Source organism: Mytilus californianus, unplaced genomic scaffold (genome assembly GCF_021869535.1).
Source record: "Mytilus californianus isolate M0D057914Y unplaced genomic scaffold, xbMytCali1.0.p SCAF_2, whole genome shotgun sequence".
Lineage (NCBI taxonomy): Eukaryota > Metazoa > Mollusca > Bivalvia > Mytilida > Mytilidae > Mytilus > Mytilus californianus.
The window spans coordinates 114,841,525-114,867,714 of NW_026262668.1; the positions used below are offsets into that span (position 1 = coordinate 114,841,525).

The 26,190-nt window shown below is 32.4% G+C and overlaps 1 protein-coding gene across 1 annotated transcript in view; it reads left to right on the plus strand.

Moving 5' to 3' along the window:
* Positions 1-26,190, plus strand: part of LOC127730800 (putative ferric-chelate reductase 1) — a 63,240-nt gene that overhangs the window by 10,327 nt on the left and 26,723 nt on the right. The window contains exons 2-3 of the mRNA XM_052239386.1: positions 16,678-16,870; positions 24,712-24,773. Of these exons, the coding sequence (XP_052095346.1) occupies positions 16,678-16,870; positions 24,712-24,773 (255 nt within the window). The remainder of the gene's footprint in view (positions 1-16,677; positions 16,871-24,711; positions 24,774-26,190) is intronic.

A 26,190-nucleotide genomic window follows, 5' to 3' on the forward strand; every position in this document is an offset into this window, starting at 1 on the left:
AAGTTTATAAAAGCTTTATCTGATTACATTCGTGTTAACAGCAATGCTGACATTCGTCCAGTACTACAGCATTATTTGTGTTTTATGCACTTTTTTCGTTTGTTTTTTGTAGGTTTTGTATTATGTGTGTCGTCTTTTATCGTAGTAATTTATCTGTGTTTGATGTTGGTGCATGTACAATTTGTTGTGTTTTGTGTAGTTAATTTTATGCTTGCTATTGGGTTTGTTTTATATCAATGAACATATTTAGTAATATTTCGTACCATAAGTCATTATCAGTGGTACTGAAGTAATCATGTATAAAGTTGAAATACCGAACTAGTCTGTCCCAAGTCAAATACTTCGTAAGTGGTTGTCATTATCATATCTCCGTAAATTTGCTCAAAAGAATTGGATATTGATGACAAATCATTGGTAGCCTAATCTAATAACTTAACTTTTGTGGGGGTTTGTTCCGGCTTATTCATATATATATATATATATACAAGTCTAAATTGAAAACAACGTTCAAACCTATGATTGCGTTGGATAAAAACCGCAATTTTTATACGTGTGCATGCAAAACAAATTTCTTGTTAGAGGGGTCTAAATACAGCACAAACAACATTTTCCAAAAGACCAAAAAAGTGAAAAAGTATATTTTAACAAAACGCATTTGACTAACAGGTCGAACAGCAAATGTTCTTAAATCCTGCTGACTGCCATTGGCGATTGCCAAATAAACGGATCACAAGGTGTAATAAATAGATCTTAACTATAAATTTAATACCAAACAGAAAACAATAAACTTGCGGCAAAGATGGTATACCGCAAACAAAAGTGCAAAGATTTTTTGTACACCATATCCGGATTTCGACAATTAATGTCTCTTCAGTGATGTTAGGAATCGAAACGGTTATTGGAAGGCCACATAATTTACTTCAATTTAGGATAGACTCTTGAATTTTGAGGAGTCAAAATAGGATGAACGGATCATATAAACCCGAAAGCAAATATAATACAAGCCCAAACGAAAAAATATAACACCAGATGCTTAACTCTGCCACACACATACAACTGTCGCAATTTTTGCTATTTTAGGCGGGAATTGATAACATTTAATGGAAATCTTGTTTTTGTTTCAACTTTGTTATATTGTTATTATGGAATCTAACTATATTATATGCAATATAACATGATCGTATGGATGAAATGCAAAACGAAAATATAGCTGTCATACTATGACATTGGGAATTAAAAAAATAAATGAAATGTTTGAATGAAGGTCAAAATAAATTGGTTAGAATATTACAATGAAGAATATATCTCTAAATGAATGTTTGATAGTATGTTGATAGTTAGTCATAATCTAGAAAACTGAATACTGATTTTTTAACTAGTCAGAGACTGCGAAGATTTCTTGGGTCTTTGACTGGGTTTAATCAGGAACATATATATTGACTACTGTTCCCAGGTTTAATACATATATTAGAAGTCATTATTCACTGCGGAAAATATTTAATCAGGATGACAGTTGAAATTTTCTTTTATTTGATAGAAGTGGTCCCTTGTTTAATGGCGTGTTGGTTAATCAACCATAATTCCTAAAAGGCCTCTTATTTTTATTATTTCCTGAAAGTTTGACAGCAATTTGATTGTCTTACTGGATTGTATTTTATTTTTTCGATATTGATCATGTGTAATTTTTGTAATTGTGACTATTTTGGTCTATCGACGGGGTTGAAGAACATAACTTCAAAATTGACCCCATCCTTCCCACAAGGATATTGCAGGCTAACTGTGTTTCTCAATTGATACATTGGATTCAGAGAAGATGTTTTAAACCAAAAGTTATAGCGTACGTTAAGTGATAACTCCAACATGCCTTTTGGTCCATGTGAGCTAAAAAGAAAAAACAAAACCGAAACCCTGTGGAAGGCAGTGATAAATTAACTTTTGCAGACATTAATACTGAAGATAAATGTCTTCAGCTTCTCACAGCAATCCCGATGTCATGATATCCAATATAAGTAAAATAGCCCTTTTGTGTTTGGTCAAATGCTATATAGTTTGTTCATTTCTGCTTTTTGGTTGCACTTTCGTGTGAACACATATTAGCCTCTACTCAACACTATTTTTACTCGTCTAACAATGTTGAAATTGACATTATACAGGCATCCCTCATTGATCAAAAGCAATTCCAAGCTAAAGATTATCGGTAGTTGGAAGTGTTTAAAGTTCATGACAATTAATTGCAGAGTGCTATATTCAATGAGGTTTTTCAATTCTCAAAGTCATCAAGCTTAGTACATATTAAGATGAAAATTTCTGCTAACTGGAGTGGTTTTTAATGAAAAAGTATTGACAAGTTGACAACTTTCGAAGTAATTGAGAAAAACTATTTTTAGAAAAAGGAAAGTTTATTCTTAAGAAGTGAAGATGCGTCTTTAAGCTATTCGTTTGCGTCTGAACTGTTTTGTCTAATTCAGTATGCCACTGTGACTAGAACAAATATTTACCTAAACTATTTAGATGAATTTTTGTTTTATACAATTCAGGTGATACTTTTCAGATGTCATCGTTTTAAACAATCAATTAAAACATTGGAGTGAAAAATATCAAAGCCGAGAAGTGATATAGCGGAATAAAGCTCTAGATTTTTTGTGAATTTCGAAAACTATTTTAATGTCCATGTTCTGTTTTGATGCGTTTGAAACTCGTTTCTTGGTCCATTTACACCCGGAAAGCTTACAGCTTACAGTTGTGACAGATAAAAGTAACACCAGGAACGCTTACAGCTTACAGTTGTGACAGATAAAAGTAACATCAGGAACACTTACAGCTAAAGCTGTGGCAGACAGAACTTACACCAGGAACGCTTACAGCTAACAACTGTGACAGACCAAACTTACTTCATGAACGCTTACAGCTAACAGCTGTGACAGACAAAACATACATCAGGAACGCTTACAGCTAATAGTTGTGGCAGACAGAACTTGAATTAGGACCGCTTACAGCTAACAGCTGTGGCAGACAAAACTTACATCAAAAACGCTTACTGCTAATAGTTCTGATAGATATACCTTACATCAAGAACGCTTACAGTTAACAGTTGCGGCAGACACAATTTTAACCAGGAACGCTTACAGCTTACAGTTGTGGCAGACAAAACTTATATCAGGAACCGTACAGATAACAAATGTGACAGCCAAAACTTTCATCAGGAACGCTTACAACTCATAGTTGTGGAAGACAAAACTTACACCCGGAACGGTTACTGCTAAAAGTTCTGGCAGACACAACTTACACTTATACACACTTAAATCTAACAGTTGTAGCAACCAAAACTTACATCAGGAACATTACAGCTAACAGTTGTGGCAGTCAAAATTCTATCAGGAACGCATAGAGCTAACAGTTGTGTGAGAGACGCAATTTTATTAGGAACGCTTGCAGCTAACAGTTGTAGCAGTGTAAGCTGTAAAAGTTCCTGATGTAAGTTCTGTCTGTCAAAACTGTTAGCTATAAGTGTTCCTGGTGTTAAAGTTGTGGCAGTCAAAACATTCATCAGGAACACATAGAGCCAACAGTTGTGGCTGTAAAATTAAAAAAAAAGTAAAATAGATATGCATCCATGGTTAGCCGTCTTACCAATAGGGACATTAAAAGAAAAGTAAAAACCTGATAAGGTCAACTATAATAGTACCTAATGTCCCTTGTTTTTTTGTCGGCATGTATTTCAATTGCTTAGAGGAATATAGGAAATCAAAGATTACCTATGTAAAATCCTTGCCATTTCTAACTACTTAGTTATCCAATTTACTTTAAAATTTCATTGGTGAATCAGTTTATTCATAAAACCTAAAAATGTAAGACGTCTTCCATCATTCCATTATAGTTACTAAAATCATTTGGTCTCTTGTGGTTAGCTGTCTCATAGGCCATTATACCACATTTTCTTCTTTTTACTAAATTGTACAATTTGTAAATATTTTAATTCTGCAAAAGAATGAGAGAGAAATTGGTCGTATTTTTATTTCTAAATAAATAAGGTATAATAAGTTCTCACAGCCAACAAAACAATAATTCATTTAAAATTACAAGCAAAATTCTAATAAAATATTTGAATCTGTCATGTATAGATAATCTAATTCTCCTTCACTGTATTTTCAATAATACAGCCCTAAAAATTATTTTGAAATAATGTAGAATTTGTGTTTAATAAATGTCAGTTCTATCAACTATGATTAATTTTAGTATTGCATAACGTAAAGCTTCTTTGAGTAACTTGACCCATTTATGATTTCTTTATATATTTGTTATGTGACCACTTTTACTCACCTTTTAAACTTGTATACAGATAAGGAGATGTGGTATAACTTCTAATGAGACAACTATCAACCAGTCTGAGAGACTAGAAGTAGTGGATGTATAACTATATGTCACCGTACGGCCTTCAACAATGATCAAACCCCGTATAGCTAGCTATAAAAAGTCCGGCTTGACAAAATTTAAATTTAAATGAGAAAACCAACGGCGTTATTTTTGCCACAAAAGAGTAAACGAAAAAGAAGTATTGTTAACAGCAACAAAGACAACAACTGAATAACAGCCCCCCCCCCCTTTTTCATGAGAAAATGGTGTTACACCATTAACCAACTTAAGAACAAACTGTAAAATCAGTTGGAAAGGACATGACTGACCGGAATGCAACAGACACCAAATAGTTTAACGAAAAGACAAAACACACAAGATCACAATCTAGGGAACTCCCAGTTACTGACAGCTAGTTCAAAACCAATTTCAACTAGAAATAAACCCAGACAAAATACTAATCCGTACGCATCCAACGGATTTAATATATAGACGATATACATGTTATCTGTAACGTGTTCAAATATATCATATTTGATTTTTATTTTGCTCTTAAGATTCACCAAAAAATGTATTATAAAAAATCTGAATTCCAAGGTAAATTCAAAAAGGATAAGTCTATAAAACCGGACAAATTCAAACGCTCGACTATACCAACCAACTGAACGACTGTAAAACACTAAGACATCCTCCGAAACTATCTTATTTCCACTATACTAGTAGATTTAAAAAGAAGATTTTCATTAATATCTTTATAAACAATCAAAGTGAAAATAAGTGAAAAGTTGCTTATATTATTGATGCTGATATTCAAAGTATGAAGTACGAAATAACCTGAGGCTTGAGGGGGTAAGAGACAATTTTTGATTTCTAAAGATTTTTTTACAGATTTAATATTGAAACAAAAACTTTTTTTTTTATCAAACTATTCAAATACAGGGGAAGGGTTGGGTACTAAACAAAACCATCTTAACCTCAAAGGATGTTGATATGTTCGCCCTTTGTCAGTAATCTCGTCATGGATTGTTTTATCAAAATGGCTTTTTGTTCTTTTTGTCCTTTATAAAATAAATGTTGCTGTTATAAAATTTTTCATTAACAACATATCTAGACTCCGGTTGATTTAGAGGTTGATATGCAATAAAGTCATCCGTGTAACATTGAAGGTTGTTTACTGACCTCTAAACTTCTTTATACATGTAGGTTAACCAAGTGTAAGTGTATTGATACGTTCGTTGTCTCATTAACGCATAGTTCACATATTCATTCATTCAAAAGCAGGGATAAAACGAAAACGGCCTTGTAAACTTTGTAGAATTGTTTGCAGAAAGTATATTGTTGTAGACATTATTATTACCATTTTTCGTACACGAGTTCTTGAGCATAAACAAATATCACATTGGTTTGTAAAAAAAAAAAACAAAAACACAGTGAATAGTCATGAGAAATGCCAGTTAAAATGTGTCTGCCAGTCATCAGAACGGTTTATGTTTGTCTGGTCCATAAATAGGTCTTTGATTATGACAAATGATTCGATAATTCCTTAGAACCATTTGTAGTAAGACGTTTCTATTATCCAAGATTTTGGTCATTCTGTTATTTCCCACAAATCATCGGAGGACATTTTCCCTAGAGTATCATAAATTACTTTAAGAGAAAATAAATTGCTTTTTGATATAATGTATTGAAGCGTATTACTGCCATACTTCAATGCATGATATTCTATTTTAGTTTCATGATTCTGATGATCTTTTCGGCATTCTTTTTTTTCAACTTACATTTTGCTTTCGTATTTATGACATTTTTATTTTGTCTTTAAGAAATTTTAACATTCATCTCAGTGACTGTAACCTTCTTGTATTTCTAGTTACTTTCGAATCATACAATATTGAGGTAGTGGTGGTATACAAAGTCAATAGTACAACAGATGGGATAATACAGTCAGAGTTATGTGTATGCACATGTTTTCACAGGATGTTATTAGTAAAAATAAATATGTTGTATTATGTCCCTTTTAGCTTGCTGAATTTGGGAAGACTACATAAGGTAAAACTCTCGATAAATCTAAACGTATATCATCCTTCATAGGTGATAGAAATGTAAATGGGTGATGGGAAAAAAGTGAATTGGTGATGTCTCTAATATTTGTAAAAATTTATATAAAACTTTTTAAGATGTTGAACATTTACTGAACAAAACAAAATCATAAATCCACTAATCTGACTAAATTGGTAAATGAAAATTCGTTCAATAGATTGCACATTTGTATAAAATGCATGTTAATTTCTAAGATAATGTTCTCGAAATAATTCGTCAATCATTTTTCCTCATACTAGTCCATTGATTAATATGTGTTTGTCAGATTTTAGTGACATAACATAATCGAAAGGGGATCGTATTCGTATTTTCGCGTTATTCATCTGTGATTAAAAGTGGAGTCTCTGGTAAAAAATACGTTTTTTTCAACATGAAAATGTTTATAGAATGAGAAATAAATTCTAAAAGTTATAAGAACGTTTTACCGGTCTGGAGTGTATTCTTCAGTAGCGGATCAAGAGGTTCAAGCAGGGGAGGGGAAAGTGGTTGTGACGCCATGAAAATTTCCCTGATATGCTTGATTATCTTCAATAACTTTATTAGAAGAAAATGTTCTCACTCAGGCGCGAATCCAGGAGATAAGGTTATTAGGGGTGAGATCCTAACAATTTGCCGAGCGGAGCGAGGCAAACAAATTTTTGAAGTGTTTTAAGCCAAACTATTAAATTTTTCAGATTTTAAGGGAGGGCGCCCTACCTGAATATACCACTCTGTCATAAAAGAAAATAATTCAAATAACGATAGATGTTTAAGGGTGGCATTCGAAAGAAAATCTAGAGTCAATGGAGCAAATGCAGACTTTTCTTTAAAAAATTCTCTTAAGGAAAACTTACAAATATAGATTTATACTTCCAGAGATACAATCAATTAAAAAATTGAGAAATGGATTTTTAAATGTATAAAATGTACTTAAAGGTGTTATATAAAGGATTTCAATTTCACTTAAAATCGCGATTTTTCTAAGTTCCGTCCTAATATATTAGTTAAAAATGATATATCATTGTTGCGAACATTTCCGTTTATATGAAAACGGCTTCATTTTGCTGTCTAGATCATTCAAGTTTGAGTGATATATGAAATAAGTACGATTTTGCAGCGTGACTTCGTCACAACTATTCTCGCTTTGTCCTGTTAAAACTTTTTCTCTCTTCACATTTTATATATATTCAAATGCAGTTTAAAGAATTATAAATGAATATAAAATTTTACAAAAAAATCAACATACTGAGTACTACATATGTTTTGCTTTTAAATTGCAACTTGTGTGATTCGTCTAAAATTTCAAATGACACGAAATGATCATGTATGTCGACTTACTTCTCAATGTTCTACCATCTAACATATGTGTTCCAGTTCATTTTACAAAATATCTTTAAGTGTTAGACCTGAAATAAGATAAAAAGGAGTTCAAATGTATCAATCGTTTATGTGATATCTAACGTCTCAATCATTCAAAATGCAAACTAATCCTGACAAATATCAGGTGTTGACAGTTGGAAAAAGGCTTTTGAGAAGAGGCAATCAATATGTATTGAAAATTATAATTTGTCTATTGAACTGTGTTAAAATTGTTAGGCATAGTCATTGATAACCCGTTTAGTAATTTGCGTAGAAAGGTATCTCAACAGTTTAATATGTTGAAACGTTTAGATCTTTTTCTTTCCAAATAAGATAAACTCACTATATTTCATACATTTATAATATGTAATTTGAATTTCTGCCTTGTGGTTCGGCGTTTTTGTACAGAAAAAATTACAATAAATTTAGAAAAAGGAAAAGACAAACCACTTCGGTTTGTTTTACTACGCTACATATTTCACAACTTGTGGATAAGATTAAGGTGTCAACTGGTGCGCAGAATCAGGACTATGGTTTTAGAAACATTTTAAATACTATAGCTCCTTCATGTTTGAACAGTCTTCTCAAAGTTTAAACTACTAATAATTCTTTTAGAAGATCTACTTACGGTAAAACAAAAATCTGTAACTACCCTGTGCAACATTCTCCGTGCCATTTCAGGACGGAACACAGATTTTCTCAATTCAAGAACTTCATTCAGTCTAGAAATGATTCTTATTGTCACAGCTCCGTATGCAATTAATTCTTAGCATTTTCTTTAATACTCCCAGCTCTTTAACTCTTCATATCTAATTATTTTTTGTATTGCTTTATAAATAGTGGTCACTGGTAAAAAAACAGCTATCTATACAAAAATATTACGACGAAAAGACAGTTTTTCGTTCCCTTTTGTTAGTTTTCGCTTTTTAGACGGCGATGCTCGTTTTGTCCCTTGTATGTTTTCCAACTATTTCGCTTTACCTGTGTCTGTTGTGACGTTTTACTTTTAAATTAATGTAATCTTGGTATAACTGGTAAATTATTATGTTACGGATTTCGTTACCAAAAATTACTTAAAACTTTGACTACATTATTTCACTGATACAAAGTTTTAATTTGGAAGCTCGGTTGTACCTGTAGTATTCTTATTATAAACGGGATATCATGTCTTATTTTTACAGTAATATTGTTAAATAGTCCGTAAACTTAAATGCGATCCATGTAAACTGATTGATTCTTTGAATAACTTATTCTTTAAAGTTATCAGTTTAACACCGTAGTAAGATCTTTGAATATTGTTTTATGGGTACTAATATTTGATTTTGTTTTTTGATAAATCAATACATAATGGTCCTACATCCTGTCGATACTATGTACTTATTTTTTTCGGCATTGTACAAGGTCATGCTATTCTTTACACTGCATTCGTTTGGTGTGTACTGATTGATACTTATGTCTAGAAGAACATGATTTATTCATCAGTTGTAATTGGCTTTGAAACAATAGCAATTTACCGATGTTCAAATTAAGAAGACATTATACCAATGTAGCAAACAAAAACTGAGGGAATCACACGAATGCCAAAACGAGCGAGACCGGTGTCGACAGGGTATGATTTCATTATCCGCCATGCGAACGCACACTCGGTCAAAATGTCACAAACGGGAATAGGAAGCAACCGGTACAACTATAGATTATACGACTATTCTGGTATCTCGAGATCCAAGACTCCGAAATCATATCAGAACATACATATCGCATCGGTCAACCAATTCGTGATGATTACGTCAAACTTACCTGTGTCGTTCTTCCTCATGACTCTGTTGGAGCAGGTTTTTTTTGTAAAGAGCACACTCCTACTAATGAGGTCTGTGATCATATACGAGCGTAACGTATCAGTGAGGTATGTAACCGCAATACGCTGGGACAGAGGACGTGTTACTGCTGAGAAGTTGAACATTGTATGGCAATTGGAAAGTCGAAATCATTATGTTTGTCTCAGATTCTAGTTAAGTCATCCACCTGTGTGAACTAGCTTCCGTTAATTGCGAGCGCTCTTAGATCGACACTTCTTGTCTTTTGTCTTTATGTTAGTTTTTTTTGTGCTTCGTTCCAACCGAGCGCTAATAAACATGTTTAATCCCGCCACATCCTTAATGTGTCTGTTCCAAGTCAGGAGTCTGTCATTCAGTGGTTGACTTGGTTGCTGTCTGTCATATTTGTTTTTCGTTTAATGTTTTGTCGTGAATCAGGTCGTTGGTTTTTTCGTTTAAATAATATCACATTCTGTCATGTCGAACCCTTTTATAGCTGACTTTACTATGGGATTTGCTCATTATTGAAGGCCGTACAGTGATATAATAGCTGCTTAAACGAACGTCTTTTGAACTTTAGTGGATAGTTGTCTCATTGACAATCATACCACATATGAAAAATTGCAAATTGCAAGCATTTTTGAAAAATGTTCTATTTCTACGTCGCTTAAAATCAAGCTAAATAAATGGGGGGAAAAACTAATGCGTCAACTTACACTGATTCATTAAGTAAATGAATTCTTACAAATGTAGCATAGGCCATTAAGTAGTAAGATCAATACAGTGTAATCAAGATTTTATTTTGCTTTAGATGTGGATAATAGAATCTAATAGAATTGCCGCTACAACTGTTCGTATTTACTCTAAGCGTAATAATATGATTATAAAGAACCTTGATGCACTCAATATTATGCAATCCGAGGAAGAGAAACAATGCTTGTTTTAGATTTGTATTTTTTATCAGTGCATTTCTAAATTTGTATTATTTTCACTTTCGTTTCGTACAGTAAAAAATTCTCTCTTGTTCTGACTTACCTTCGGAACTGTCAGAATAATCTGTCATAGAACTGTTCTAAAGTGTTTTAATGTAGAGCAGTCAGAATGATCTATCATAGAACTGTTCTTAAGTGTTTTAGTGTAGAACAGTCAGAATGATCTATCATAGAACTGTTCTTAAATGATCTAATGTAGAACAGTCAGAATAATCTATCATAGAACTGTTCTTAAGTGTTTTAAAGTAGAACAGTCAGAATGATCTATCATAGAACTGTTCTTAAATGATCTAATGTAGAACAGTAAGAATAATCTGTCATAGAACTGTTATTAAATGTTTTAAGGTAGAACTATCAGGATAATCTGTCATAGAACTGTTCTTAAGTGTTCTTATGTAGAACAGTAAGAATAATCTATCATAGAACTGTTCGTATGTGTTCTAATGTAGAACAGTCACAAAAATCTATCACAGAATTGTTCTTAAGTGTTCTAATGAAGAACAGTCAGAATAATCTGTCATAGACTTGTTCTTAAGTGTTCTAATGTAGAACTATCAGAATAATCTGTCATAGAACTGTTATTAAGTGTTCTTAAAGGAAGAACTATCAGGATAATCTGTCATAGAACTGTTCTTAAGTGTTCTTATGTAGAACAGTAAGAATAATCTATCATATAACTGTTCTTAAGTGTTCTAATGTAGAATAGTCAGAATAATCTATCATAGAACTGTTCTTAAGTGTTCTTATGTAGAATAGTCAGAATGATCTGTCATAGAACTGTTCTTAAGTGTTCTTATGTAGAACAGTCAGAATAATCTATGATCATAGAACTGTTCTTAAGTGTTCTTATGCAGAACAGTCAGGATAATCTGTCATAAAACTGTTCTTAAGTGTTCTAATGTAGAACTATCAGAATAATCTGCCATAAAACTGTTCTTAAGTGTTCTAATGTAGAACAGTCACAAAAATAAATCATAGAACTGTTCTTAAGTGTTCTAATGTAGAACAGTCAGGATCTTCTGTCAATGAACTGTTCATAAGTGTTTTAAGGCAGACCTATAAGGATAATCTGTCATGGAACTGTTTTAAGTGTTTTAATGTAGAACTATCAGAATAATCTGTCATAGAACTGTTCTTAAGTGTTCTTATGTAGAACAGTCAGAATAATCTGTCATAGAACTGTTATTAAGTGTTCCAAAGTAGAACAGTCAGAATAATCTGTCATAGAACAGTTCTTACCTGTTTTTATGTAAGTCAGAATAATCTATCTTAGAACTGTTTTAAGGTGTTTTAGGGTAGAACTATCATGATAATCTGTCATAGAACTGTTCCTAAGTGTTTTAAGGTAGAACTATCAGGATAATCTGTCATGGAAGTGTTTTTAAGTGTTTTAAAGTTGAATTATCAGAATAGTCTGTCATAGAATTGTTCTTAAGTGTTTTAAGGTAGAACTATCAGGATAATCTGTCATGGAAGTGTTTTTAAGTGTTTTAATGTTGAATTCTCAGAATAGTCTGTCATAGAACTGTTCTTAAGTGTTCTAATGTAGAATAGTCTGAATAATCTGTCATAGAACTGTTCTTAAGTGTTCTAATGTATAACTGTCAGAATAATCTGTCAAGGAACTGTTCTTACGTGTTTTAAGGTAGAACTGTCAGAATAATCTATCATAGAACTGTTCTTAAGTGTTCTAAAGTGTCATGATCAGTTTATACTTGATCAGTTATAAATAACGTAAATTAGTGCAGCTCTCTGATTATTATTTAAGAACAGTTCTATGCGTTGTGGAAGTGAGGGACAGTTAACTAAATTTTTCCCTGTAAGCGATATTTTAATGATAAATAAAACGATTAAATAGTTCAAAATACAACCTTGACTGTATGTTAGTTTGCTGTTCCTCCATGTTCATAATACTTTATCAAAATATTTTTATAATAAGGCTCAAGAAGTGGAATTTTTATCCTATATTTTCGCTATTATCTCAAACTAGATTCATCGGTATAGAGATGTTCAAATGAGGAGTTTAATTCTTGTTTTATTGTGTTCCTGTTTGCTTTTGATCACACGATACCGAGAGGCTAAAAACTCTGTGAAAAAGGACAAAATATCGTCCTCCATCTAAAATAGATTTGAAACAGTTTCGTCTGGCCATTATAGACGCTCTATGATCCTATTGTAATTAAAAAATTGATGTAAACGGGGAAAATCGGATAAAAAATCTCTTGGTTTTAATGCAAATAAATATATAAATGTTGGGGATATTGGAATATCACATTTTGAAAAAAGTTTAGAAAGAAATAAAAAGATACCTAATACGCATATTTCTAGAATAAGAAACAAACTTCATGTACTCGCAAAGCGGTTAGTGTACCAGCCGAAATAAACAGACATAAATGTGGTGGTGGTATACGGAAGTTCTTAAGAACGAAATAATAAATTCTTCTACTGTTCAGGTTCGTACGGAAGCGTATTAGCGCCACACAACTTTTTTTTTAATATTTCTTCCTATGTTTGCGTTATAACGCAAACCTTTGCGAAATAACGCAAACCTTTTGCGTTATAACGCAAACCTTTGCGAAATAACGCAAACCTTTGCGAAATAACGCAAACCTTTGCGAAATAACGCAAACCTTTGCGTTATAACGCAAACCTTTGCGATATAACGCAAACATTTGTTTTATCTTATTTCTTATTTAAGATTCAAAGGAAGCAGCAGTTATTAATTGAGGAGGCTGCATATATTAAAATTTATCTTCTTTGTACTCATTGCAAAGTAAAATGCTTTACTATTTAACTGATAATGAGCAGGATAATGGATATAAGTAGATGTGGTATGAGTGCCGATGAGAAAACTCTCCATCTAAGTCATAATTGGTAAAAGTAAACCATTATAGGTCAAAGTACGGTCTTGGCTCACACCGAACATCAAGCTATAAAGTGCCCCCCAAAATGATATACATGATAATACATGTACATATATTACAATGAAAATTGAGTAAATTAAAGTTATACCGAAGAAAAAAAACAACCCTGCTAATATAGCTATAGCCGAATATAAATATACTTCCAAAGTAAGCTCTCGTTTGAGGATTGTATAAGGTTGGTTAACTACCCTTTTGCAATAAATGAATAAAATGAAGATGTTTTATTAATAAAATTATGTTCTCTCCATTTAAATTGCTACCAAGTTACCGCACTAGATTGAAAATTTCATGACTTTTTATCAAAAAATCTTTATCATATTCTGAGATTTAAAAAAACGATTTCTTACATCAAAATTTAAAAAAAAATCTTTTCTTAATAATTCATTTTACAGCATAAAGATCATTTTTTCTATTTGACTTGACAGTTTTACAATTGTATGACATTATTTTTGCTCTTATCTACTTAATCAAAATTTTGAAAATGTTGACCTTTCAAATAAAATATGCCTATAACATTTCTATTTTCTTGTTAAATTATATACTTTTCTGATTCCTATGCATATTTATTATAATGACTTTACCTTGTATTTATGGTTCTTTTCCTAACTAAATCACAACAGAAATTTAATGACAGACGGATATATATACAAAACTTAATGAATAATTGAAATCAAGATGTTTGCGTTATAACGCAAAGGTTTGCGTTATTTCGCAAAGGTTTGCGTTATATCGCAAATGGTTTGCGTTATTTCGCAAAGGTTTGCGTTATTTCGCAAAGGTTTGCGTTATATCGCAAAGATAGGAAGAAAATTATAAAAAAAAAATTGTGTGGCGCTAATACGCTTCCGTAGGTTCGCACTCTCCACGGAGAATCATATAGTAAACATCCCCTAGTGAGTGTTCTTAAACTAATCTTTCAGTGATTTTAACTAGTTCCTTAACTATTGATTTTTTCGTTAAATAATCAAGAATTCTCTAAATATACTACCGAAATTTACTCAAAGGACTTACTTTTAATCAATCAAATGTAAACAGCAATAACTGTCCTTTTCTAAATGTAGATATTTCAGTATTACACAGGAATATCTAATAAAAAATTACGATAAAAGGAACGATTTTTTTGTTCCCTATTGTTAATTGTTCTTTTTTTGGACGGCTATGTTCCTTTTGCACCATCTTACGGTGTTTATATAATCCGACTCGTCCGCTATGCTCGTGTCTGTAGTGACGTTTTGGAAGCTAACATTATCACTTAACTTCACGTTCCGCTTTATAAGAGTTCCAAATAGTGAAGTTGAAGTCATCCTTTCAAAATTGTACGGGCGACATCATGAGTTGGTTGACCGTTATGCAATATCTACTGCACAGATGACAACCAATCATTTTTCGTTTTTTTTTGTCATGGTATTGTCATATCGTTTTCGACTTACGAGTTTGATTATCCCTTTTGGCATTATCCGCCTCTCTTCTATGGGAGGGAATGATTTTACATTTGGTCTGTATTTTTACATCTACGGTGCAGCCTCTTATTGTTTTCCGCTAGTTCGAAATTTTATCAACACTCAATGATCAGTTATGCTTTAGTATACTTATTCCTCGATCAATTGCGTGCAGCGACGCAGTCCCAGTCCCGGTATTGGTCTTGTTATGTTTTAGCATTGGATTGTAGTATTGGTTTTATCTATATATATTTATAGAATAACTAATCGCAGAATTCAAATAGAGAAAAATATTCAACGAGTGACCAAACAACACATTAATTCACGAATGCGCGTAGCGCATGAGTTAATTATCAGTGTTGTTCGGTCACGAGTTGAATATTTTTCGATATTTGAATTCTTTGATTAGTTATTCCTTTTATTACATTGGCAAATGGCTTTTTTTAATGAAATTAATGTAGAAAATGTAAGGAACTATATCTTTTTTCTACGCATTCACAATTTGTTTTGATCCGACGTTATCGACGTCTTGACAACGCCTATTGTTGTATGACGTCAGAGAGTGAAATAACCACGTTTATTTCACATGTGAAATTATCGGTTTTTTTTTGACTGGGAAATCAATGTAATTCATTGCTACCAATGTAATAAATAAAAATAAAAACAGTTTTGACTGACGAACCTTAAGTCAGATTTTTCAGATACTCGTTTGCTTCAAAAGTAAGAGTTTGTTGGCACTGAGGTCGCGACAGCGTTATGCAATAAATAATAAATCATAACAAAACGAAAGGTGTATGAGAATATTTTATTAATATATCGGAAGTGTACATATTTGATAACATTATATGAATTTTTATTTATTAGCAATATATTTGGCATACAAAGTAATCGAGAAAAGTGTCTCTTATAAAACTACAACTTATAACGTTGAATGTTTAAAATTCTTCCGGAACTTTTGGTAACCTTTCAATAGTTGCTAACTATTTACAGAATTTAAGGAAAGAATCATTGATATTATGTTTTGTTTTTTCCGGCCTCAATAAAGCTTTGTATCCCTAAAGCTAAGTTAGTATACACTATCTCTACAATGATAACGAAGGGACACGCCATTGAAAGAATAACGACGAAAGAAGACACTATCAGATACAATTCGCTTCTCAGTTAAATCAATATATAACTACTTCCGGTGGATATACGTAAAGTCAATACTGCTTCATATATAATGTATATCAACCGAATTATTGTCATCAACAATGACATAAGTCTAACAGCATGCAGTTAGTAGTGTGATATAGATAAAATCAAAAATTTCGAATAACTTCAAGCAAGGATGTCTATCCCCACATCCAATTCAACCTCTAAAAAAGACACAATACAACCAACAAACACAATCAAACAAAAACCATTCCATCTGAAAAAAATAACAAAAAGAAACAAACAAAAGATAAAAAAGAAAACTAAATATCCCTCTTCTAAAGTAATGTCTATTTTCATACATATCCTTATAAGTATCATGGCTCCCATTTATCCACCCCCCCCCCCCCCCCCTTTTATGAATGTCTCTACTTTCGAATTCCTAGTGAAGATTAATCTAGAAATTAGCATGGAATTAAAGTATAAAAACACACACACTATATACGGTTAACTTTAATTTCATGAATTACCTTTAGGACGACGACATTCATATAACGAAACTTATTTCATATATTTTGCTTTTCAGATATATTCATTTGCTGGCCTGAGAATATCCAACATGGAACACTGATGTTCAATGGTGTAATATCTAAAACAAGACCAAATATTACAACTACTTCAGTGTGTAAACCTCGTGATAGCATAGTCGTTTACAAAAACTTTCACAGAAAAACATATGTACTACTGAGGATGCATGGAGATGTACAACTTACAGGAAGGTTAATACAGACACTTTTTAGTCTTACATTCTATTTTTTATGTTGAAGATGATCCATGTTATTTTTGGAAAATCTTCCTTTTGAACCCCCGCTGTTGACGGAATAAGAAAAGACATACATTAAAGGGGGGTTCAAAATCTTTCCGTCTATTGCAAATGAATAAGAAATATTAACAGTATACATATAAGACATGTACAGTTTTTGTTTCTCAGCTGGCAAAATATGCTTTTTATTATTCTATATTTATAATAATCGTTACTTTCAGATATTGTATAAAATTCATATTTATTGTCGGAATAATAGTTAAATGCAGCTTTTACAAGATTTATCCAAATAAAAAAAGCTAGTAAAGTAGCACATATTTATCCACGAAACGATCCGAGCTTCTGGAAAAATGAGCTGCGTCACGTACCATTCATATGTATGTTCTTTGGGCGAGCGCTCACAATATAAAAATAAAGAGATGTGGCATGATTGCCAATGAGACAACTATCCACCAACGTTAAAATGAAGAGGATGTAAGCAATTATAGGCAATCGTACGGCCTTCAACAATGAGAAAAACCCATACCATATAGTCGGCTATAAAAGGCCCCGACATGAAAAATATGAAACAATTCAATTGAGAATTCTAAGGGCCTAATTTATAACAAAACAATTTACGAAAAACAAATAAAACAGACAAGAACCAACGACAACCACTGAACTCTAGGCTCCTGAATTTGGACAGGCACATAAATAATGTGGTGAGGTTAAACATGTTTGTGAGCTCTCAACCCTCCCCCTAACCTGAGACTGTGGTGTAACAGCACAACATAAGAACAAACTATAAAAATCAGTTGAAAAAGGCTTAACTCATCAGATCGATTCAAAGAAAAACATCAAACAAAAACACAGATAGGACGTGGCAGGGAATATATCTATCCCTCATCCCTAACAACAAAAAAGACACTAAGTACAGAGACAGCTAGTTCAAAGCCAATAACAACTAATTAAAAAAAAATCATGTATCTAAGACTAACATTGACAAACATGTTTAACACCGTCTCATTCTTTATGTGCCTGTACCAAGTCAGGACCCTGTAATTCAGTGAATGCCGTTATATTGTTTTTCGTAAATTGTTTTGTTATAAATTATGTCGTTACTTTTCTTGTTTGAATTGTTTCACATGTTGTCATGTCGGGGCCTTTTAAAGCTGACTATACGGTATGGGTTTTACTCATTGTTGAAGGCCGTACGGTGACTTATAGTTGCTAACAAACTCGTCATTTAAACTCTGGTTGATAGTTGTCTCAATGTCTATCATACCACATCTCCTATTTTTATATATGGCTTTTAACCTACAAAGGAGCTGCCCAGAACAATTTCCTGTATTAATTTTACACCGAGCCATTTTCAAGAAGTATTTCAATCTTTACTTGAATCTAGAGTATCACAGCCAAATGTATGCACTTTAGGGCTTTAACAGTATTTTAGCCCATTTCTAACAAACGCCTGAAGTTTGCACAGAATCGCAATTTTAAGGGATATAGTCAAATTTTGAGAATTTTGCCTATAAATTTTAAGAATGACATTGTTTACCAAAACTAAAGTTATGTTAATGGTTAAGCTATAATGCACTTGTCTTTTTGATACAAATCAATTCATTTTGGTTGTCATCTGTGAAAAAAAATTCAGTAACGGTCAACCAACTCAAGATGGCGTCCGTTAAATTTTCGAAGGGAGGAATTCAACTTCATTACTTGTAACTCTTGGTTTAAGGTCAAGTTACAGTAAATGGACTATGTCACAGATTTTGGTAAAATACTGCATACAAATTTGATTCATTGTATGAACTTTAACTGAAAATCGAAAAAAATAATGCATTAATCTCTTTTATTGTCTGAAATATTACTGATTGAATTCTTGGTGAATAGATGAACATTTGTATAGAAAGGAAAGCACACGGATACAATAAGCGATATATTCAATTTCTAGTAGGATTTGATAACTTTATGATTTTTGTCCATGTGATTGAAACAAATATCAACGATACAAAACAATAATCAGCATACAACACAGACAAACATATTATATTGACTTGACATACAAACGATATAAGAATAAGGCTATGGAACAGGAAAAAATACAAGGCTCTGCAATAAGAAGCTCAAATCATCTCTTTTGCCTTAAAGTTTTGTTCTCAACCGACCATCATTGTCAGTATATATGTAGGACTCAAATCTATGGTGGGTTCCAAATCTTTGGCAGATTCCTAATCTATGGCAAATGTGACGTCATACCATCCCAAATCTATGGCAGATTTTTTACAATCCTAATCTATGGCAAGTTTTGTAATTTCCTAATCTATGGCGGATTTTTGTTGTCTCCAAATCTATGGCAAATTTTGTGCAAATGGAAACAATGCAGTACATATACGATCAATGACTTGTCTTAAACAAGTGGAAATGTACGACAACGGGAGTATGTCTATAAACAGTTGCGAAATAAACATTCGGAATTTCCATAATGGTCAACCTAATCGTGATGGCACCAAAAAATTTCGTAAATGATGAATTCATATACCTTAATACAGACTTCAAGATTGAAATGATGTACCCCGTGAAAAAATAAACATTTTCTAATCTGTGCATGGTAACTGTTTAACCCAACTAGTAAGTCCCTTAACAAAGAAGAAGGCAGTTTTTTATATAAAAAAAAATAAATAAAAATTCGTAAGGGTTCAACAAAAATGGAGAAAAAAAATATTAAAAGTTTTCCTCTTTTGATTGTGAGAACTTCTGTCCAAGTTTGGTAAAAACCCAGGATTGCTTATGAATCTAATAAATGTTTTTAAAACTTTAATTGCAGACTGTGTGTAATGTTAACTTGAAGAAAATCTAAGTCCATTTATAAGTAATTTACGGAAAAACAGGAATAAAATGTTTACCAGATTTCCTTCTCGAAACTAGCTTTTGATCATAAACAAGCTTCTGTTAAAGTTTGGTACAAATCCAACATAGTTTTTAAGAAAATTTCCAAAACTTTAACCACAGAATGAATGCTATATTAACTTGCAGAAAAACTTTATCCATTTATAAGAAAAATACGAATAAACAGGATTATATTTTTTTACAAAATTTACTTCTGGAAACTATCTTATGATCATAAACAAGCTTCTTTCCAAGTTTGGTAGAAATCCAGGATAGTTTAAGAAAGTTATTAAAATTTCAAGAACTTTAACCACAGATTGAATATTTGTGGACGCCGCCGACGTCGAGGACGCTGATTCCGACGACGGAATATAGAATCGCTATGTCTCGCATTTGCGAAAAAAAGTGACAGACTCGACAAAAATGAACAGTTTGAATTTTGAATTAATATTAATTTTATCGTCATTACATAAGTTTTTTTATTTGATGACGAATTAAATCACATTGGTATCTGGTAATTTCATCTTTCACTTTATAAACTTTGCCAGCCGTAGACAGAAAAATATTTACACTGAAATGCAGTCAAGTTTAGCGATTGATAATTCATTGATAACATTCTGGCGTATCACAAACAAACAACTTGTAACGTCTCACTTCATTGGCCGAAAGATTTAAATACAACAACAATTGTTGTGTGCACGTGAATTGACACAGGTGACCGACAATGGAATGTACTACGTTACTACGAACGTAAAAAACAATGATTTTTGGTCGAAATGATTAAATAAGTATTTTGTGAATTTCAAATAGTGGGGTCGAAATATTATACTAATAATTTGTGTTAAGTAATATTCTTTATGCATGCAGCACTTGTACCGCACTATGAAAAATATAAGGATAAATTAAATACATGTGCCGCTTTTATACGGATGAATGTATGAACCACTTTAATTTCTTTCATTTTGACGCTAGGTTATTATCCTGACAATGTCGTAGTTACTTATAATAAGGATCTCATAATACTGATCTATTTCAAATTTATGATGGGTTGCACATTCCTCTTTTATTGTTTTCATGCTATAAAACAAAAATAAAGAAGCTAAGCGTTTGGTCTTCAGAAATGACGTGTCATAAACGAGCAAATTGTCCCCGAAAGATCGTACCATGTGTGCACGTGAATATAGATGTACTATGCAATGTACTTTCATGGTCACCACGAAATTCAAATGAATTCAGTGAAGGCATGTTGGTGTAAAAAGGTTTGAAATGTTTCATCGGCGAAGATTTTATTTTTGCATGTGTGGAACTAAAAAATAAATAAATACTTGTGAGAAATGTCGTAGTTTATAAGGAACTATATAAATGTACTGTTTTCGATTTTGATTGGTTGAAAATTTATCCTTTAATTTCATACCGTAAGAATAGAGCTTTGCATAACATTGTTGAACAATCCGCCAAAGTAACGTGTGGCATGCGTGCGTATTAAAATGAAATACAAAATCATACATGTATGATAAACTTATAAACGAAATATTAAGAAATTAAGGATGACTACTGTAAAAGTATGTACAAAAATGGAGTCACCTTTTATCAATTACATTTAGTGAATAACCACACTGTTTAAAACTGATTGTTTTCTATGCAACTATTTAAATATTTACAATATATAATTTTCAACCGAGGATAGCAAAACAGTTAATTATAAATTAAGAAAGTATATCGCTGGAGTTTATAAAGTACATTTCCTTCCACTGTGCCATGGTTTGCCATCTCCATTTTTTCTCTAAACAAAGCATGGCTGGTTACATGTTCTGAATTTACTTAGAATTTCGGGATTTTTTTTTCAAAATCAAGTAAACTAAATCAGAAAAAATATCACACTATCCTAAAACTTATGAAAGAATATGAATAATGAACATGACAGTTTATAACACAAACCCATTTACTATAAAAATCGAGCAATATCTTTAGTATGTAATTTGGTTATTTTTGTATTTAAGTAATAGTTATACACCGAGGGATAGGTGTGTCTGGATAAGAAACCCCGTCGGCCGGAGGCCGGAGGGGTTTCTTATCCAGACACGCCGTATCCCGAGGTGTATAACTAACTTACACCCCATTCTAAACCCTATATTTGATAACATTGATTATTAAATGAAAAAAAAAACCCGATAGCATATTCATTGTCAATATCAAACCATGATTTATAAGAATATTTTTTTTATTACATGAAACCCCACTAGTAACCTTTCTTTGGTTATCTTCGTTCAAACTTTGACAAGTGAGTATATTTTACAAATGTCAAGTTGTTTTGCATATTCCCGTTAAATCCATGTGCTAATATGGATCAGCAGGTCAAGGTTGACTGTTTCGTGTATTCTTATTACAAACAAAAAATATATCATGCTCCTGGTATACAGTTGTCAATATGAACGGGTATAAGACGGACGACATTTTGTGGCAAGCGTTGGATTTGGTATAAGAGACTAAAGCAATATTATAACCCAAAGTACTTACCTGTATCAGTTTAATAAACAGATAAAGGTAATCATAACTGTATTTTATATTTTACGATTTTATCAAAATCAAAAGCCCCCCCCCCTCTTCTCGAGAATAAACAAACATTCATATTCGAAAAATACTAAGGGATAGATAGGTGTGTCTGCATTAGAAAACCGACTACCAGACACGCTCAACATACACTATTTAATATTGAGGAACTCCCTTTTTTGGGGCAATCAGGGGCTGATCCAACCGGGGGTTCCAAACTCAAAGAGAAAAAGGGGGGTCCAACCATTCAAATGCATTGATCTTTTAAATAAAAGTCGGGTCCAACCCGCGGAACCCCAACCCCGGATCGGCCACTGGGTAACATGGGGGGGGGGGGGGGGGGGGGGGTGGTCCGGGAGTTAGAATCCCCATTTTTTTAAAAGATCAATGCTTTAGAATATAGACATATAACTGGGATAAAAAAAATTACCTTCAAGCAAAAGAGTACTTAAAGGATTATTTTTGTATTCCATATAGATGCTTATTGGAATATCCTAAAATGTGTTTTTTTAATATCATGAAACAATTTGTAGTGAACACTATTAGTAATTTCTTATGTTCATGCTATTCAAAAAATAATCAATTTCTATTGTTACGAATAACAATGGACTTTGTTTGCGGGATGTAGAAGCAGGGGTTTCCAGAAACCCCGCTCGTCACACCCTGTGGTCAAAATCCATTGTTATTCGTAACAATAGATCTATTCAATTTACACTTGTTTCAGAAATAGAAACTATGAAGTATAACAATAGGACTGGGGTGTAAGTACGGTTTCATTTCAAGTACAACGTTAATTCATCAAGTCCATTGAATAAAAGATAAGGCAGGGTGAGCAACTTGACAAAAAAAAGGCAGGATGACGATTTATGTAAAAAATCAGGATAAACGAATAAATATAGTCAGGACCTAACAGACTGAAAAATAGAAAGACAGGACCGTGAGAGATAACAACTAAAAAAAAATGCAGGACAAAATGTTTCATCCAAGTCCTTCACCCCCAATCAAAATAAAATGGTAGCTCCCTTAATCCAGGACCAATTGAGAGGAGACAGTTGAATTAAATATTTCAACGTGACTGTGAAGATTAAAGTTTAAAATTTTACATGCACATGTATAAAAGCTAGAATTGCCATGCGATAATCAAGAACACAATCATGTTCGGGAATACGACGATGGAAGTTTTTAACGACCTTGACCGGCTACGTGAATACTGATCAGTCCATTCAGCTTTATAGTACGCGTGTTCTATTTTCGCAGGTGTGAGGTCGAAGGTTTGAATTGACCAATGAAAACGATCGTTCCTTAACGAGTTAATCTAATAAAGTTTGTTTGACTGATTATGTTGCACGACCTTTCGCTAAGCTTGACCGCAGTTCAGTGTACTATAACTCCTTTTCTAAAATATCCTGTACAGAAAACAGCAGTGCCCTTATTCATCGCGGGCTTTGGCCGGTACAGCACATTTTGTCCCTCTTCAGGATAAAAGGCCACATCTTCCTTTAAACCATCCACAAATTGTTTTCGAGGGAAATACCTTCATCTGGAATGGTGTTCAAATCTATGGGTTCCGCCATCGTTTGCGGCGGCGACGATTTAATATGGTGTTATTTAATTGTGACGTTATATGTTACTCTTTCGCAATTTAAAGATCTGCCATAGATTTGGAGAAAACAAAATCTGCCATGGATTTGATTTGTTTGACGTTTGTAACGTCACATTTGCCATAGATTAGGAATCTGCCATAGATTTGGAACCCGCCATAGATTTGAGTCCTACATATATATGTGAATCAAGATGTGGGACAGCCTTGACTGATTCTGATGTATCCTTTATTTCAAGTTCGATGGGGTAGATGCGTTCAACATAGTCACCAAACTTTGAATTATTTAGTGAGAGGACATCATCGTTTATGTATCGGAACGTGAAGTTAAAAGATAATGCTAGCTTCTTTTCATTCTTTCTAAGACGCTCATCTCATATGCATATGAACAAAGGAAAAAGTCGTCAAAGTATGATTTATCCCTCCCAAAAACAAGATCAATTTCACAGGAGAATAGATAAAACAATAAGTCATTTTGAAAAGAGTAACAACAAATTACCTTACAAAATGATTAAAAATGAATAATTAGAATCCTTTAAGTTTATCCCAATTTGTGGCCAAACGGGGTTTTAATGATTTTTTATCATCATTATACACACATTACCACAGACCTGTCATTTACAGGTAGTTCTTTGAAGAAAATGCCCTTTCTTAAATGAAAATCAGATACAAAGTTATAGCTGTATATGTGTGATAACTGTTACAAAGTATATATTTGTGAAAATGACAGACATTTCGAGGTTTTTTTTTTCTAGAAAATTGACTTCTTTTCTTTATAGGGTATTGCCTACGATGGAAACTAGAATAAAACCAGCAAAGGCATCAGGAATTTCAAGCAAAGGTATACATGATTATCTGTTGCCTGAAAAAAAGAGCCTCCTGCCAAACCCACTCTCCAAATGAATCGACAATTAACAAGCAATTTGTTGTTCGTCTTGTACAAATTGACATTTTTACACTTTTCCACTTTCAACTCAGATTTTAAAAAGATAATAGTATGATTATTAAAATTATTCTCTCATATATAGTTAAACATTCAATTACACGTGTATTCTGTCTCAGACTATTACTAGTAACAGTTTATTTCAGGTGTTATACTACATATACATAACAATCTAATCCTTAGTGTTTGATTCTACATATACATAACAATCTAATCCTTAGTGTTTGATTCTACATATACATAACAATCTAATCCTTAGTGTTTGGTTTGATACTACATAAACATAACAATCTAATCCTTAGTGTTTGATTCTACATATACATAACAATCCAATCTTTAGTGTTTGATACTACATAAACATAACAATCTAATCCTTAGTGTTTGATTCTACATATACATAACAATCTAATCCTTAGTGTTTGATTCTACATATACATAACAATCTAATCCTTAGTGTTTGATACTACATAAACATAACAATATAATCCTTAGTGTTTGATTCTACATATACATAACAATCTAAATTCCTTAGTGTTTGATTCTACATATACATAACAATCTAATCCTTAGTGTTTGATTCTACATATACATAACAATCTAATCCTTAGTGTTTGATACTACATATACATAACAATCTAATCCTTAGTCTTTGATTCTACATAAATCTCCCTAACCTTTTTTTAGCTGTATTTACGTTATGTGTTCTCAGTATGGGTTTTTTCATTGTTTATAAGGCTGCACGATGACCTATAATTGCTCATATCCACGACATTTGGAATTATGTGGATAGTTGTTTCATTGGCAATCATATCACATCTCCTTTTTCTATATAGTGCAAATATAACTGATTCTTCATGGATAACGATCTAATTATAATACAGGTTTAACTGATTTCACATGGATAACGATCTAATTATAATACAGGTTTAACTGATTCTACATGGATAACGATCCAATTATAATACAGGTTTAACTGATTCTACATGGATAACGATCTAATTATAATACAGGTTTAACTGATTCTACATGGATAACGATCTAATTATAATACAGGTTTAACTGATTCTACATGGATAACGATCTAATTATAATACAGGTTTAACTGATTCTACATGGATAACGATCTAATTATAATACAGGTTTCACTGATGTCACATGGATAACAATCTAAAATGAAAATAGAATAAAAACATTTTGAAGCTGTGAGTTTCATTGTAATTTAGTGTGTGTATGTGTGTCTAGTTAAAACCGGTTGCAGTTTGCAAATAATGTTAAAACTTTGAAATAACTTTAGTCTGGGAGAACATGATTTATC